Source organism: Choloepus didactylus, chromosome 21, assembly GCF_015220235.1.
Source record: "Choloepus didactylus isolate mChoDid1 chromosome 21, mChoDid1.pri, whole genome shotgun sequence".
NCBI lineage: Eukaryota > Metazoa > Chordata > Mammalia > Pilosa > Megalonychidae > Choloepus > Choloepus didactylus.
This window is the reverse complement of record NC_051327.1, coordinates 15,787,529-15,805,589: the sequence shown is the minus strand read 5'-3', so window position 1 is coordinate 15,805,589 and position 18,061 is coordinate 15,787,529. Positions and strand designations below refer to the sequence as shown.

Below are 18,061 nucleotides of genomic sequence, written 5' to 3'. Positions count from 1 at the left end.
TCCAATAAAACTTCCTTGATTTTTACTGAACTACAGCAAAGCACAAAATGTCATAAAACAGGTATGAATCTGCAAATTGTATTTCCAATTCCAAACGGGAAAAAAAAAAATGGAAAAACAGAACTATTTACTCATTTGTTTTCTCATCTCACAATCCCGTGGGACTAGAGGATTCGCATCTTATACACCAGGGGCCTTACAAGGATTTTTTTTTGTCTTCATCACGTTGCAAACTGTAGCACAGAATCCCACTGTGAATCCTTCAGCTGGGTGCAATGTTTAGTTTTACTCAGTTTCATAATGGAAAACAGTTGCTCACAAATGTAAGTGCTCCCGAACATGGAGAGAATCTTTGCGCAGTGGTTTTTATATTTTGGGTAGCTACTCCAGAGGTATTTGTAGAATTCTGGGATGCCAACCTTGTCATATTTAGTTTTCAGCACTGTGTTGCACTGCAGATCAATCACCTCCATCTGCAGCTCTTCGTGCACACTCTCGATCTTCATGGAGAAAGGGGAGCTGAACAGGGTCAAGTCGCTTTCGTAGAGCTTGAAATCAGACAACCTTTTCTGGAATTCAGTCTTTAATTCTGCAATTTTGGGAATGTAGTTCAGGCCATCGCTTTCATTTCTGGAAACCGATTTCAGTGTGGGAAAGTGGGCCAGATTATTCTGGGCCAAGTGCGTTTCCCAGAGGCACAGTTTTGCCAGGAACGCCCGAATCAAGTCATACATTTGTGTAACTATTTGGGAATGGCCCTGGAGAGAGATGCTCAGGGTGTTCAGATGCATTGTCATGTCAACCAAGAAGGCCAAGTCTTTGATCCATTCTTTAGAGCTCAGTTGTGGCAGAGGTTTTCCTCTGGATGACATGAATGTGTCGATTTCTTTCAACGATTCAAAAAATCTCTTCAGCACCAACCCACGACTGAGCCACTTAATCTCCGTGTAGTACAAGAGGCTGCCATATTGGCTGTCCAGCTCATAAAGCAGGGTTGTGAACTCTCCGTGGTTCAGTCCACGGGAGCAGATCCAGTTCACGGAGTTCACCACCACGTCCATGACATGGTCCATCTTTAACCTCCGAGCACAAAGTGATTCCTGGTGAAAAATGCAACGAACAGACTTCAGGTCTGAGCCCTTGCAAAACGTCGCCACCTTGGACTTGAGTTTTGTAACAAGCCCGTCGTTCACATCTACCATCGTGGGTGTGCCCGTTGAGGCCACGCTTACTAATTTCGACCAGTCGATATTGAACTTTTTAAGACTTTTCTCAAAACGCAAAAATACCTCGTTTCCAGATTTTGTGCCTGTCATGGGGACTGTATCCAAAAGTTCTTCGGACACCTCAAAATTCTCATCGACGCCACGAATGAATATGGCCAGCTGGGTGGTATTATTTATGTCCGTGATCTCATCGATTGCAATAGAATATGCCACGAATGATCTGATTTTTTCCCGTAACTTCTCCCATAAATTCCCAGCCACGTCTTCCACAGGCTGCACGGCAGCACTTTCAGCCGGACTGACGTTGGCAAACCCTTGTGGTTGCTCAGGACAAATGACCTCTGCTGACTGTGAGAGGTACTCTCTGAGCCCCTTCTTCAGCTCGTGAAGCTTCTCGTCGCGCCTCTTGTTGGTGTATTGGTCGTAGTGCTTACTGTGGTTGGTTTGATAATGGCGCCTCAGGTTGTATTCTTTGGACACTGACATGCTCTGTTTGCAGATTAAACAGGTAGGAATGTTCTGCACTTCCACGAAGAAATAGGCTCTCTCCCATTTTTCTTGAAATACCCGGCCTTCTTGGTCTATCTTTTGCTTTCCCACTTTTGATGGAGACATGGGGACAAGAAATTGTTTCACTTTTTCTCTTAACTCCACTATTCAAAAGCCAACAGCACAAGCACGATGGTAAATGTGAGGCACAGAGTGGCTGGGTTGGATGGGGGTGCCGTCGATTGGAGGGAGGGCCCTGCCCCTCTAGAGAGGACAGCTGGCATCAGCTCTAGCAAATGGTTGGCAGGAGGGGACCTGGGCCTGCTGTGGGGAGATGCTCAGATTTCTAAAGAGAAATCTGCATTTTTATGAAAAAGGGCCTGGCTTTTCAATGTGGGCCACTGATTCCCATTTTTAAGAGAATTATGAGCAAGTGGCTGTGTTTGCCACATCTGGCTTAAGTGGGAATGACTGGACAGCATATCAGAATTTGAAGGTGTATTTTCTCATTTGATTCTCAAGACACCTTTGAAATTACTGAGAAGGGAATAAGCACAGAAGCATGTGATTTACTTGCCGTGGGTCACAAAGGACATTGGTAATGGCCAAAGAACGGCACAGAACCTGCTCGTATTGTGTTCAAGCATAAAGTGCTAGTGTGTTAAATGTAAAGAACCTGGCCATGATGCAGGTAAGCTTTATCTCCAGAGAACTGAGATGTAAAAACTCACTTTAAGAAAATGTAAGCAAACCTAGAGACAGTAAGTCAATTTGCGGTTGTCTGGGGCTGGGGGTGAGAACAGGAAATGACTGAAAATGGAAGAAGCAATCTTTTTGTGGTGATTGCTAAAATTAGATTGTGGTGATAGTTGCCCAACTCTGTAAATTTACTAAAAATCACTGAATGTACACTTGACATAAGTGGGTTTTATCGTATGTGAGTGACACTTCAATGAAGCTATTTAAAAATGTAAAAAAAAATCATGTAGCAACCAGATTAATTTAGGGACAACTTAGCATTTTACAAGAATATTTCAGTTTCCAAATTTTAATTTCCTGAGTGACTCAAACCCCTGAAGACATCTCTATCTTTGCCTCTTCTGCTTCGCCCACCCTATAGGATATGGACTGACTTGCAAGAATTCCAGGGGAGATATTAAAAATATTTAACATGCAGGATGGCTCAGGTATCGCTCAGTCAGAACTGATGTCCGGCTCAGCACTGGGGTGGTGCCGTTATTCCTTTTGGTTCAGAACCGTGGGGCAGAGCTGGGGTGGCTGGCCTGGCCCGATTTACCAACTGCTGTGAAGTATTTCAATATAATATTCATAGCACAGGTGTGCTGGTGGCCGCAGGAGAGCCCTCGCCAGAAAGGACTCTGAAATAAGTGTGTGACATACATGCAAGCCACATCGAACAGTTGTGTAAGAAAAATGAAAAGCCTGGTTCATAAAACTCAAGCAACAGATTTATAGATTTTTATAACATGCAGGAAAAAGAAAAAGTGCATATACAGAGCCAGATGCTTTGCTCTCTGGCCCACAGCTTAAGAAGCAAGGGCACTTTTGCATGGCACAACAGATGCCGGAACATTCTTTTCAGGGCATACGATACTCACCATTACTAAGCTCAAGTCCTGGAAGTGGTCTGAGGAGAAAGAGACATTGTTGAATGCAACAAGGTTCATTTTTTCCCCTCTTGCCCATTTAGCTCTATTCTACAAACTTTTGCTGGCTGTCAGCTCTAGGCTGGGTGCAGCAGGAGATAAAACGGGGACAGGCTGCCCACAGTCACTGAGGGACAGACACACGGACACACAACTCGTGGGATCAGGAAACGCTATTCCACGAATATGAGTGCCAGCAGGACGCAGTGGTTACCTACAGGGGCCCCGCGGCCCCACTTCTTGGGCGCAGATCCCAGTGTGGCCACAGAGCAGCTCTGTGGCCTGGGGCAAGTTACTCGATTTCCCCCTGCCTCGGTTTCCTCATCTGTAAAGTGGAGCTGTCACCCTGTCTCACTCTCAGGGTGGCTGAGGGGGTGAATGGGTTCTAAGAAGAAGCCCTGACAGCAGAGCTGGCACACAGGAGATGCTGCATAGGTGTCAGCAATTATTACCATTGACAGAAGCAAAGAAGGAAGAGGGTACTTCAAACTGAAAGGCCTCATGCAGGGAAGCTTTTTAGCTCATACTTAAGATATGCTAGAAGGGGAGTTTGCAGGTAGAATTTTTGAGTGCTGTTCCTCATGGGTTTGAACGACAGATGTCTGATGTGGTGGCAGCACTGTCTGAGGAGTGCTTTAGACTCTCGCTGGCATTAGTAGTGGGTAAAGGGCTGGGAAGCAGAAGAAGAATGTGGCATCAGTCATCTGGGGTAATAAGGACTGAGCCAAGACAGCGGGGTGCAGAAGCAGGGAGCAAACTGAGCAAGTTCACAAGGGTGACCCCAGCCTCCTGCAAGAGGGAAGTGAGCTCATTTGCTGAAAGTGGGGAGAGGGTGACCCAGGCGTGAGGAGTGGGGGAAATGTTAGAAATGGCTACCGTGGGAAATAAGATGGGAGCATTTATGAATGAATCAAAACACTGCTTAAAATAGTGGTGATGGTTGTACAACACCACCAATATAATTAAAGCCATTGAATTGCACACTTAAAAATGGCTAAAATGGGACATTTTAAGTTCTATTTATTTGACCACAATTAAAACAACAACAACAACAAAAACCTGCTGAAAGCATTGCAGCCCAAGATGGTTAGGGTAAGGCTTGGGCTGGGTGGATTTGCAAGGAAGCCACAGCTGACACTCTTTCTTCTTTTTTGCTTTGTTTTTTTTTTTAAAAGGAGTGGGATCAGAGAAAATGGAGATTTGTTTGCTCAGCACGAAGACTGGTAAGGCAGGCTCGATAGGGCTTAGGGTGCAAAGGATTCGAGGGAGGACAAAGCTGACAAGTTTAACCACAGTTTAAGGTCAAAGTCATGTTTACAGAGTTTGGCAGAAATACAACAACTTATTAAGTGGTTTATCTAGTCCTCTGTCATTTTTGAAACAAAATAGGAATATCTTTTCCTTAAGTACTTACAATAGCCTCTGACCTGATAAAATCCAGTTGCTCCAGGAGGATGGGAATCAAAAATTACAACTAAACACGCATTTTCATTTCTTCATCTTGTCACATGGTACACTTGTGAGGATTCTATCACTGCCTTTGACTGTGTTTCAGAAGATGACATAGCCTCCCCATCTCCAGGTTCGTTTTCATGACCAAGCAGGGAACTCTCACTTACCTAATGACCGTGAACTTGATCAACTCGGCGGCATCCAAGATCCTTCTCATGGAGCTGATTTCCAGGTAACCGGGGGCCTTGAATGACACCCCGGGGGGCATGCCATCGACCACCACACAGCCAGGGTTGAATGTGATTTTCCTGTAAGGAACTTTCACAGGGAAATCCACTCCGATGGCTTCGCCTGCGATGAGACAAATAGCACAAAACTAGCTGAGCCTGTCACTTACTTTATCCAGACCCTGCTCTATCTTTGATGTCCAGATGTAAAAATTATTCCAATCAAATGACAACATGTGTGATCAGCTGTGATTACTTTATTTTCCAGTCGTACTATAATGTCGGAACATGATTTTATAGATTTTGAAATGGGGATTATCACAGTACCTACTTCAAAAGGCTTTTGAGAGGATGAAACGATTAAACACGCCAAGCACTAAAAGCAATGCTCGCCGGGTAAGAACTCAATAAATAAAACATAGCCGTTATTAGTGTTATTGTAACTAGTCAGTGTTTGCACGTAAAAGCGCTTCAGGAAAAATACACAGTAATTTTGATCACAGCTCCTTCGCAGAAAGATGATTTCTTCCAGGATAAAGTATTCAATTAAGAAGAAGCATTTCGAGGTTGCTGAGAGCTGGGAGGCAGTGGCAGACAGTGGGGAAATAGATGGTTGGAAAAAAAAACTGAAGATCACACAAAAGGAGAGCAGGAAATCCAAATCTCCTCCCAGAGTGCCCACTGTGATTCAGGACGATAGCCGTCCACAGGCCGGCTCCACAGCTCGGCATCCTCAAGAGGCCCACCAGCAGCGGTGTGGTCAGCAGCCCCGACTCCACCAGCAGGGTGGCCCTTCCAGGCAAGTCCCTGGCACGGCGGGAAGTAGGGTAAGCCGAGGCTCGGAAGCGGATCCTGGGCAGTGGCAGCCCCGAGGAGGAGCAGGAGAAACCCACCCTCGACAGGCCAACCAGGGTCTCCCAACCCGAAGGCAGCGGGCAGCCCAATGACGTGATCAGACAGCCCCTGGGTCCTGACGGGTCACAAGGCTTCAAACAGTGCAGATGAATGTGGGCAGCCAGGGCCGCCGCCACCGCCTTCCGGGTCGTCCGTCGCGGGTCGCACTGCCGTGACGGACAGCTGGACTCGAGCAGAGGGAACGACCTAACTTACCTGCACTGTGATCCCCCTTGCTCCGCCCACTGTGATCTTGAACCCCAGGCACTGGGACCGCCCCTACCCCCTCCCCACTGTGACCGGCACATCCACAAGGGCTGTCCCAAGTCAGTGGAAAGGGAAAGGGTAGGGGTTCAGGGAGGGTGGGGGCGACCCACCAAGGACGCAGTAGAGAGTCAGACTGTGCCACCTGGGGTAAAGCCAGTGCCGGCAGTAACAATTTATCATGCTCGTTAATTTGGGATTTCAAATCAAAGATGAGAACCCCGCCCCCAAGTGCATGTCTTCATCACTTAAAAAGCAAGTTCCACTTGAAAATATCCTCTTTTTTTTTTCTATTTTTGTTTGTTTATACAAATATCTGATTTGCAAGAAAAATTGCATGGGAGGGGAGTTAGCAGTTTAATGAATTTTTAATTGAGAAAGGGTAGTTTGCTAGTCTACTTAAAAGTGGTTTTTAGGAAATGTACTAGAAACATTAACCGATGGGATTTGGGTGAGCTTAGCTTCTGTACTCCTACTGCTGCCCAGAAAAGGGGCAAGGTTCTGCAGCCCCCAGGACAGGCAAGCACCCCACGCCTTTACCACCCTCCCCCCAGCTAAGTCCCAGGCATCTGGGCCCTACCTGGAGACTGGGTTAGCGCTACAGGTTCTGAGAGCCCGGGGAGGGTGCCAGCCCCACCCCTGAAAAGTGAACAGACTTTCTTCCAAGACCCCTCAGGGTGGTTCCCTGCCAGCCAGGCTTGCTAATTCTAGAAGAGAGCAGAGTGTCAGGGAGTCCAACTCTGCACACCTGGGCTTAGAAGAAAGGATTGCGAGACTTGTTCAGCATTTTGCCCAAGGAAAACCAGGAGAGAGTCAGACTCCAGGACTCTTTGAGCCTCCTGCCTAGTGTGGTCGGAAGGTGGGTGAACCTTCCTAGACCAGCAGGACGTGAACTCTCAGGGGTCTGAAGTGTTCCACCTCTTTTTGGCACCAGCTTGGTAACTGTACGTGGTACATTTTCTTTTTGAAATGAGAATCTTGGGAGCAAACCATTTTGTATAAATAAAGTTGGGGAAAGAAAAGCTTTGCATTGAAAAAAAAGAAGCATTTTAAGTACATGCATTCTTGTCAGCTAATATAAAAACTTACCAAATTTTCGGCTGAAGAGGTCATTGACTTGTTCTCTCAGCTGTTTAATCTTCTCAGTGCTTGATAATCTTTCCTTTTCATTATCTAAAAATAATTAAGCCAACAAACCAGGACTATTAATGTATTTTACCACAGAAAAGTGGTTAGAAGAAATGCCTGTTAGTAGCTGAAAAAGCACTTCATCTGGCTTATCATTCAGTTTACTTTTAGCAACAGTTAAACATTTTTGAAGTTTGCAAAAGGAAACCATGACAGACGACAGAGAATTTTCCAAATTATCACCCTATGTAAAAATACTACACACAGCTTTTAGGGAACGTTTTCAACATCATGCAAGACAGGGATGTCCATTTTCACCACTGCTCTTCAACCTTATGCTAGAAATCCGAAACAATGCAATAAGACAAGTAAAAGGAATAAGATGTATTGGGGTTAGAGGGAAATATTTTCCAATATTTAAAAACTTTATTTAATTTAATTTTGAATAGCTAAAGTGAACTTATGGTTCAAAATTCAAGAGGTATAAAACAGTGCATAGTAAAATGTCTCTCTCCCATCCCTACATCAGCTCTCAGTTGCCTTCCCTGGAGGAGCTAAACTATTAGATTTTTTCTATCTTTCCAGATATATTTTACACACAGAAATTTGGAAAAGAAAACAACGTAACAATGGCAACAGATAACTTTCATCTCTGGAGTTGATCTGAATTCCATGGTAGCTTGGGCTTGGAGGCGCCCTGAGGTGGATTTTCTAGTAATGCCAGAGCTTGGCTGGGAGAAGCAATATATCTGATTAATATCTGCCATGAGCAAGATAATCGGTGCATGGCAACTTGCAGCATATTTTTATATTCCTGAGTTGTCGTTCTTTAGCTTAGGGGTAAACTAAGCAAAAACAACAGTTCCAAGAGACACATACATGTCATGAAATAGTTAAGGCAAACCAAAGAATATACATAAAACCATGATGAAGCCAGATAAACCTCTGTACCTGGAATGGTCACCTGAACGATGTTCAGATCTTCAACGCCCGCTGCGGAATTTGTAATATTGGATGAATTTGTGTCTCCTGAACACAGAAAGTGAAGTTTAGAATTTACAGAAAATGAGGCCAATTCTCCTCTAGAAATATCGAAGCGCCATTTTGATCTGAATCCCAGACTGAATTTTTAAAAATTCAGAGAACATTTGGCTGCAGGATAACAAGGTGGCTTAAGATTAATTGTCATTTTAATCTATGCAGTTTAATGTTGGTGTCAATGAGGAAAAGGTAGGCCCCCAATACTTCTGTCAGTCGAACTGGATTTAAAAAGAAGGGTGTTAAAAAGTATATTTCCTTTGTTGTTACTCTCTATTTAAAGAGAAAGAAGAAATAAGACATATCCATATGTCTTAGAGGGCATTTAAGAAGTAGAGATCCTATGGAAAATGATCTGACAGAAGTCATCAAGGAAAGGCTCAGGCAGAGTTAGATAGTGAAAGCACAGTTGATGTTTTCTGGCCAAATGGGAGACACAATATTTGCATTAGTTATATGTGAAAAATGTAAAGACACCCGTCCAATTGTTTCTGAGGAGCTAAAAAGCTCAGTTCTCATATCCTGTGAATGATCAGTCACGTGGGTGTTAGGAGTCGGCCCACGAAGGGTAAACCTCAAAGAACTTAGGTGGCCACATCCTCAACAAAAGCCCTTGGGGTTTTCTGCCCCACCCCACGTGGCTTCAAACACAGACTCTGTGGGAGGAAATGTGGGAATTTTTTCTATTCTTGATCTCAAAATTACTTATTTTTCAAGAAGGCCTGGAAAGTCTGACTCTAACAATCAGCTTCGGCATTAAGAAATGACTGAAATTACTGTGGTGTTTCCTCATCACCTGGAAATAAGAAAAATATTCCGGGGTGCTTAATATGGCTAAGGCACTCCCTAGACCCAGAACCAAATTCAGGTTATCAAAATCAATAGTGTCAAACAACTAAATTTTCAAAATTACTCACTTTGCAAAAAAAAAAAAAAAAAAAAAAAAAAAAAAATTTCCTTTGAGGAGTAAGTAATGAATGACATATTTGTCTTAGCATCTGGTTAACAGAGAAGGCAAATATAGCTCCTAACTTTGGTACTGAGCCCTTCTGATAATTAAACTTGATATCCTTTGTGCTATTTTATTTATTGCAGGCAAAGTTAAATGTACTAATATTTCAAAATTATTGATCCTTTAAGAGCATTCTGTTTTGCTGACTGGTAAGCTCAGTACTCAAGAGAGAATTTATCTTTTTTTTGGATCACGTTTCCTGCCCCTAGGATGCCTGTTTGTCCACGCAAGGCTGATGAGAGAACTGAAGGTTGCTTCTTCTCTCTCTAGTAGATTCATCGACCATGCCCAAAGATGTGGGGCTGTGTTCTGAGAGGCTGTATTGTTTTAACTAGAGAAGTTGTAGGTTTACAGAAAACTCATGCGGAAAATATAGAGTTCCCATATATACCACCCAATTACTATATTTTGAACACCTTTCATTAGTGTGGTATCTTAGTTACAATTGATGAAAGTACATTTTTATAATTGTATTATTAAATCTAGTCCATGGTTTACATTAGAGTTCACTGTTTGTGTTGTACAGTCATATGATTTTTAAAAAATTTTTATTCTAGTAACATATATACAACCTAAAAATCCCCTTTTCACCACATTCAAATATATAGTTCAGTGGTGTTAATTACATTCACAATGTTGTTGTACCATCACCACCATCCAATACCAAAACTTTTCTGTAACCCTGAATAGAAATTTTGGATAATTTAAACAATTACTCCTCTTTCCCTACCTCCACTCCAGCCCCTGGTAACCTGTATTCTACTTTCTGACTCTACAACTTTGCTTACTCTAATTATTTCATATCGGTGAGATCATACACTATTTGTCCTTTTATGTCTGGCTTATTTCACTCAACATGATGTCTTCAAGGTTCGTCCATGTGGTCTCATGTATCAGAAATTCATTTCTCTTTACAGCTTAATAACATTCCATTGTATGTATATACCACCTTTTATTTATCCATTTATTGGTTGATGGACACTTGGGTTGCTGCCATCTTTTGCTGAGAGCCATATTTTTAACACAACCAAAGTGCTTATGCTTTATCCTAAAAACTGACTCTGCAAAATATAAAAATCTGCATTGAAACACACCAGTCACCATGCCACTTTTAAAATTGATCCAAATCCTATTATAATTAATGCATTAAAAGTTGGCGGTCAATCCATTAGCTACCCTGCACGTTTCAAATAAATGGCTGACTCTTTTCACCCCATGCGTTTAGGTCTTAACTCCTTTAAAACTTCTGTTTTACGTAAACAATGACTCTTTCTGAGTGACCGCTCAATTGTCTTAGACATTTATTTAAAAATTCTCACCAGGCTCCTAAATTCTGTGAGTCATCATAATAATCTTTGTAAGACAAATGACAAGAACACAAGCACAGATGGACTTCCAAATGCTTTAGTTGTTTGTTAGACGCATGCCCAGGAGTAGCAATATTATTTATCAAGTAATTTACAAATAATTAAAAAAAAAACAAGCGTTATCCAGAACAAAAGGTGTGTAGGCTCACACACGCAATCCAGTTGTGATTCCCCAAAAGACAACACTACAATACAAAGGGAACCTTGGAGAACATTTTCCATTGATCAGCATTTCTATTAGTGCCGGATTTTTATTCCCATGAGAGATTTTTCTTTCTACTTTCTTAAAAGTACTTTAAGGAAATAACTCATCTGTCTATTAATGGATGAATGGATAAATAAATTGTAGTATATGCATACAATGGAATATTACTCAGCCCCCAAAAAGAATGAACTGCTGATACATGCTACATACTACCTATTGGAAGATTCACCTATTGTAGGATTCCAGCTACAGGAGATGTTCAGCATAGGCAAGTGCATAGAGACAATCAGACTGGTGGTTGCCAGGGATTGGGGGGAGGGGAGAAGGGGAGCCACTGCCTAAGGGGTAATGCACTTCCTTTTGGGGTGATGAAAATATTCTTGAACTAGATAGTGGGGATGGTTGCACAACATTGTGAATGTACTAAATGCCACTGAATTGTACACTTTAAGATGGTTCATTTTAGGTTAGATGAATTTCACCTCTATAAACGTTTTTTAAAAGTATAGTAAGGGCTTCCTTTTGTGGAATTTTAGGGGGAAAAATTCTCAATTTTCAGTCCGTGATCCAGGACAGTGGTCCAAAATCAAGGGGACTAGCTGCCAGATGGACGCTTCATGATGACTTTGAAAGTGGGCTGTGTAAATATCCTTCCAGTATGGATGAATCTGCACAAATCCACCCTCCCTAAGGGACAAACTCCTGGCTGTGAGTTGGTGGCATTGTCCTAGCTACAAAACATCTCTGCTCACGATCAATGACCCCGAGGGCGTGGCCACTCAGCTTCCAATAGGGCCAGTGGGGGTAGAACTCAGCAGAATATTCTCACAGACCCATCCATACCTGAACTGTTCTCCTTATTATTTAAGTGGAGAGTTAGGGAATAGGCAAGGGTAGAAGGAAGGAAATTAAGGTCGCATGTAATTTCAATACTTCCGGCACAGTTTCATTTTTTTTTTCTATTCTCTTCTGCAATTTTTTCTTTCTTTATAATAATTTTTCTTACCAGAATTGAGACCCTAGTGTAAATTATGATTTTTTTTAACTCCTCCTCTGTTTTGTTTATAATGTGTTTTGTGACTGACAGTTTGTATGGTTTTCACTGAACTGACTGTGACATTCTTGCAAATGGAGCCTTGACCCATTCTCTGACAGTGGGGCCCTTAAACTGCTCCCATTTTTCCTCTGCTATAGACAGTGAAGAGACAATTCCCCCATAATAATTAACGTGATAAAACCATTTTTAGAATTCAAATAAATGAAATACAAACGAGGAATTAAATCGGGACAGGAACCGTCACTAAATTTTGCAACTCCCCCAAACCATGATGAATTCAGATCCAGCGATGTTTCCTGTGGAGTGATATTATCTCTAAATCACACACTCAGCAAAAAAAAAAAAAAAAAAAAAGAAAAGAAAAGAAAAGAAAAAAAAATCAGTTAATATGCCTTCATGGGGATTAATGTTTAAGTTATTTTAAGAGCATTTGGAAAGTTTATATGCTATGATCCAAATACTGCCATCTGCTTGTTAAGTGATGTTTCTGATGGAAAAAAGAATGATAAAATTGCAATTACTTAACACTATTTTATAAGTCAGATTTTAATTATTCAAAATCACATCTGTTCAGACAAAAGAGTTTATGAAATGCTAGGATAGAATTATATACATAACGACATTAATTTGGAGACCTCATAACATTATTAAATATAAAAATAAAAGAATTTCTCATATTAGAAGACCCTACGGATCAGTTCATTTCCAGCAGCAGGGATAAAAATATTTTTGCAGAAAACTAAGTGGATCGCAATTAGAGGAAATAAGCACACTCTTAACTAAATGGATAGAGAATCCTCATAAAACCCAGACAAGTTGTCTCATGTAATTTTCTCTGAAAATCAAAAGTATTTAAAAAAACTTTTAATTGTAAAAGATGACTTTAGAACATGTTTATAACTACTGTGTTTTATAAACCAACCAACCAACAAAACCCAAAAAGATTATAGGTCAGGTTAAAAATGTTTTTAAAAATATATAATAGTTCTTAAAAAATAAATCTTGACCAAATCACACTTTCAGTCTTACTTACTTTAGATACTTGCACTGAAATTGAATTCCCTGATTCCAGTCCTGATCAGTTATTTTTTAACTCTCTGTATCATACTATAGTAGGAGATGGAATGTGTTTTTGAGTAACTCATCTTCCCCTTTCCCGTCCTTTTTCCCCCAGCATCCAACCCCCCTGCTCTTCTATTCTTTCCTCGCTTGTACAGAACACAGGTTTGTCCAACTGTGGGCCATGGCTAATTTGCAGAGCTTAACTATGTTGTCTACAAAGTCCAAAGCATTGGGTTACTTGATGGGAACTTGGGCCGCTGCAGTCACACACATACACCCATATATTTCAGTCTTTCCCCCACAATCATCCTTTCAGAAAGAAGGCAAACCAGGTTTGGCAATGTGAATGTGACAAAGCTTTGGGCTCAAACGAACCTTCAATTTTCACCTCAGCTTCAGGATCCTTGCTTGATTCTGAAGGGACAAGCTGAGTAGAATCTTGAAAATAAAAAAAAAGTTCTAAAATGATATTTGTTATTAAATATTCTACCCATGTTCCAACATTTTACTGTTTCTATACCTAAAAAGTAGCTTATCCCAAAGTACAAGACAAAGAAACAGGAAATGATGGCCCATGCAAAGGAAGAGGATAAAAATACGGAAACACCAATGAAGACGACAAGAATGTGGACATACCAAACAAAGCTTTTAAAAAAATGATCTTAAAAATGCTTAAGGAGATGAAGAAACGTAGAGAAAGAACTGTAGCATATCAGGAAAACAGTGAATGAACAATATGAGAGTCTAGGAAAAGAGACAGAAATTTAAAAAAGGAACCAAACACAATTACTGGAGTTGACGACCACAATAACTGAAATAAAAAATGCCCAGGAGGGTTTCAAGAGCAGAATGAAGCTGGCAGAAGAAAGAATCCGTGAACTTGAACACAAGACACTTAAAATGAGTCAGGCTGAGGAGCAGAAAGTAAATAGAAATATTAAAATGAAAAATAGCCTAAGACAGCTATGGGACACCATTAAGTGCACATATATACATGTTATTGGAGTTCCAGGAGGAGAAGAAAGAAAGGGGCAGAAGGAAAAGTCAAAGAAATAATGACAGAGAATTTCCCAATTAGCAAAGGATGTGAATATGCACATTCAAGAAGCTCAGAAAATACCAAAAAGGATAAACATGAAGAAAAATACGCCCTGTCATATATTGTTTGCACCATCAAATGCAAAAGACAAGGAGAGAGTTCTGAAAGCTACAAGAGAAAAGAAACATGTTATACACAAGGGAATCCCAATAAGACCGAGGGCCAATTTCTCATCAGAAACCATGGAGGCAAGAAGGCAATGGGTTGAAATACTTAAAGTGTAGAAGGAAAATAACTGCCAACCAAGAATTTTATTTCTGGCAAGACTCTCAAAAATGAGGGAGAGATTAAGACATTCTCAGGTAAACGAAAGCTGAGGGAGTTCATCACCACTAGACTCACCAGACTGTAATTATATCAATTAGTGTAATACACCACATTAACAGAATGAAGGAAAAACCCCACAAGATCATCTCAATCAGTGCAGAAAAGGCATTTGACAATATACAGCACCCTTTCTTGATAAAAACAAAACAAAACAAAAACTCTGAAAGCTAGGAGTAGAAGGAAATGTCCTCAACATGATAAAGGGTATATATGGAAAGCCCACAGCTAACATCTTACTTAATGGTCAAAGACTGAAATCTTTCCCTCTGTGCTGGTTTGGATATATTATGTCCCCCACAAAGCAATGATCTTTTAATCCAATCTTGTGGGATATTTGGATTAGGTTGTTTCCATGGAGATTTGACCCCACCTCTTCAGGGTGGCTCTTGATTAGTTACTGGAGTCCTTTAAAAAGAGTCACACAGGCCCAAAATGCGTGCTGATGCTGACGTTTTGGAGATGCCAGCCCAGAGTTTGCTCCAGAGAAGCTAAGAGAGACAGGAGCCCAGAAACATTTTGGAGAAAGTTATTTTGAAACCAAAACCTGGGAGCAAGGGAAAGCAGACACCAGCCCTGTGCCTTATGAGCTAACAGAGGTTTTCCGGACATCAATGGACTTTCTTCAGTGAAGGTACCCTCTTGTTGATGCTTTGGTTTGGACACTTTTATGGCCATAAAAATGTAAATTTGTAACCAAATAAGCCCCCTTTATAAAGTCCAATCCATTTCTGGTATTCTGCATAACCAAAGCATTAGCAAACCAGAACACCCTCTAAGATTAGGAACAAAGGATGATCACTGGCCATCACTGTTATTCAACACTGCACTGGAAGTTCTTGCTAGCGCTACTAGGCAAGAAAGAAGAAATAAAAGGCATCCAAATTAGAAATGAAGAAGTAAAACTTTCTATTTGCAGATGATATGATCCTATATACAGAAAATCCTGAAAAAACAAAGCTCTTAGAACGGATAAATGAATTCTGCAAAGTGGCAGGGTACAAGATCAATGCCCCCAAATCTATACACAAGCAATGAACAATCAGAACAAGAAATCAAGAAAAAAATTCCCTTCATAATAGCAACTAAAAAAAAATCACATATCTAGGAATAAATCTAACCAAGGATGTAAAGGACTAGTACACAGAAAACTACAAAACATTGTTAAAAGAAACAAAAAAAAAAGACCTAAATAAATGGAAGGATATTCTGTGTTCATGGACTGGAAGACTGAATATCATTAAGATGTCAATACTACACAAAGCAATATATTGATTCAATGCAATCCCAATCAAAATTCCAACAACCTTCTTTGGAAATGGAAAAGCCAATCATCAAATTTATATGGAAGGGTAAGGGGTCCCAAATGGCTAAAGTCATCTTGAAAAAGAAGAATGAAATTGGAGGACTCACACTTCCTGATCTTAAAACTTATTACAAAGCCACAGTAATCAAAACAGCATGGTACTGGCACAAGAATATACACCAATGGAATAGAACTGGGCACTCAGAAATCAGCCCTCACACCTATTGCCAACTGATTTTTGACAAGGTGGCAAAAACTACTCAATTGGGAAGGAATAGTCTCTTCAACAACTGGTGTTGGGAAAACTAGATCAACATTTGGAAAAAAAAAAGGGGGGACCCCCTACCTTACACCATATACAAAAATCAACTCAAAATGGATCAAATACCTAAATATAAGAGCTAGAACTATCAAACTCCTAGAAGAAAACGTAGCAAAGCATCTTTAGGACCTTGTGTTAGGCAATGGTTTCTTAGACTTTACACTCAAACCACAAGCAACAAAAGAAGAAAAAATAGATAAATTGGACCTCATCAAAATAAAAAAAAAACTTCTGTTCTTCAAAGGACTTTAACATGAAAGTAAAAAGACAACCTATACAATGGAAGAAAATATTTGGAAACCACATACCCGATAAAGGATCAGTATTCTGTAAATATAAAGAAATCCTTCAACTTAATAACAACAAGATAAACAACCCAATTTAAAAATGGGCAAAAGAGTTGAAAAGACATATTTCCAAAGAAGATATACAAATGGCCAGAAAGCGCATGAAAAGATGCTCAACATCATTAGCCATCAGGGAAATGCAAAGGAAAACCACAATGAAATACCATTTCACACCCATTAGAATGGCTGCTATTAAAAAATGGAAAATAACAAGTGTTGGAGAGGATGTGGAGAAATAGGAACACTCATTCATTGCTGGTGGCAATGTTAAAAAGGGAAATGTTAGATTGTATATGTGGTAACAATAAAAGTTAAAAAAAAATCCATGGAACTACCCTACACAGTGAACCTTAAGTTAAACCATGGTCTTTAATTAATACTACATTTACAAAACTGTGCTACCATCAATTGTAACAAATGTTCCACACCGATGCAAGGTGGGGTGGTATCTGGGAATCCTGTATTTTATGCATGATTGTTCTGTAAACCCACAACTTCTCTAATAAAGGGGAAAAAAAAGTCAATATCCAATGAAATAACTGAGTCTCTATTGAACACCAGTTCTGCAATTGACTACTAAGTAGGTCTTTCCATTAAAAAAACTGACCAAACAGTATTTGTAACTAGTTCCAGCAAAAGGAAGTAAAATGATGTGAAAGAGGAACAGATTTAAACTGAACTTGAATTGATCACCCTCCCCCATCTCAAAGAAGGTCAAATATTGAGTTGAAGAAAAAGAAAAGAAATAAAAAATAAACATTAGTTAAATAATGACAAGAGTCAACTTTTGTCTTCTGATTTAAAACAATTCAGTTCAAAATGACTAATTTTATAAATGCATGAACAATTTTAAAATTGTGCTCTATTCACAGTATAATCTCTTTGTTGGGCAAAAGTCTATCAAATTCTTGTGGGTCAGAGAACTTTGGAAATTGCTCAAGAGGACACTGAACCGTCCTCCACAGACAAGAACTCCAGACCCTCCAGCAATCACCTCCTTGGAAGACATACTCGACTTAGAACAGAACAAAATCCTTTGGGTCTTAAGAGAAAAGCAGGACAGTCTTGTCTGTAAACTAACCAAGTTGTTCTGTGTCTCTAGGTTTGCAGACAAATTCTTTATTAATTTTATTTGGACATGCAGAAACCACGTTAAGAGTTCAGGCCTAAAATAGGATGCCAAGACTTATACATGATGGGAGAGAAGTATTAACAGATTTTATTTCTAATACAAGAATTTCCTAAAATACTATTCCCTCTGTTCAAAAGGAATTTTTTTTTTTTTTTAACTTGTATAAAGAACAGTTCTTTACTTTTCTCCCATGGAAGGAAAGCCACCACAATGATTTTCTCTATATGTGGAAAATGAATTTTCTATAAAAAACAAAACAAAAGAAATCTAATGCAAACAAAGTTCCAGAAACAACACATTCTTAGACCCTGGGTGTTATTCCAAATCACCTGGCAAGGTGCCGATGAAACAGTATTTTATGCGTTTACCTTCTCTGGTCCTCCAGAGATTGTTGTTGTTGTTGTTTTGTTTTGTTTTTTTCTTTATTAGAGAAGTTGTGGGTT

The 18,061-nt window shown here is 40.2% G+C and overlaps 1 protein-coding gene and 1 pseudogene across 3 annotated transcripts in view; one reads left to right on the top strand and one right to left on the bottom strand.

Annotated features, from left to right (window-relative positions):
* The window catches only part of GTF2IRD2B (GTF2I repeat domain containing 2B), a 100,945-nt gene continuing 82,884 nt past the window's right edge, over positions 1-18,061 (bottom strand). For 2 of the 3 annotated variants that reach the window (XM_037815406.1, XM_037815408.1), the window contains exons 11-16: positions 13,464-13,526; positions 8,299-8,376; positions 7,309-7,392; positions 5,002-5,185; positions 3,335-3,363; positions 1-1,825 (exon numbers count right to left, since the gene is read on the bottom strand). In XM_037815406.1, the coding sequence (XP_037671334.1) occupies positions 222-1,825; positions 3,335-3,363; positions 5,002-5,185; positions 7,309-7,392; positions 8,299-8,376; positions 13,464-13,526 (2,042 nt within the window). In that variant the 3' untranslated portion in view covers positions 1-221. The remainder of the gene's footprint in view (positions 1,826-3,334; positions 3,364-5,001; positions 5,186-7,308; positions 7,393-8,298; positions 8,377-13,463; positions 13,527-18,061) is intronic. The other variant, XM_037815407.1, reaches the window with a different exon arrangement.
* On the top strand, positions 5,560-6,143 carry LOC119518295 (annotated as a pseudogene).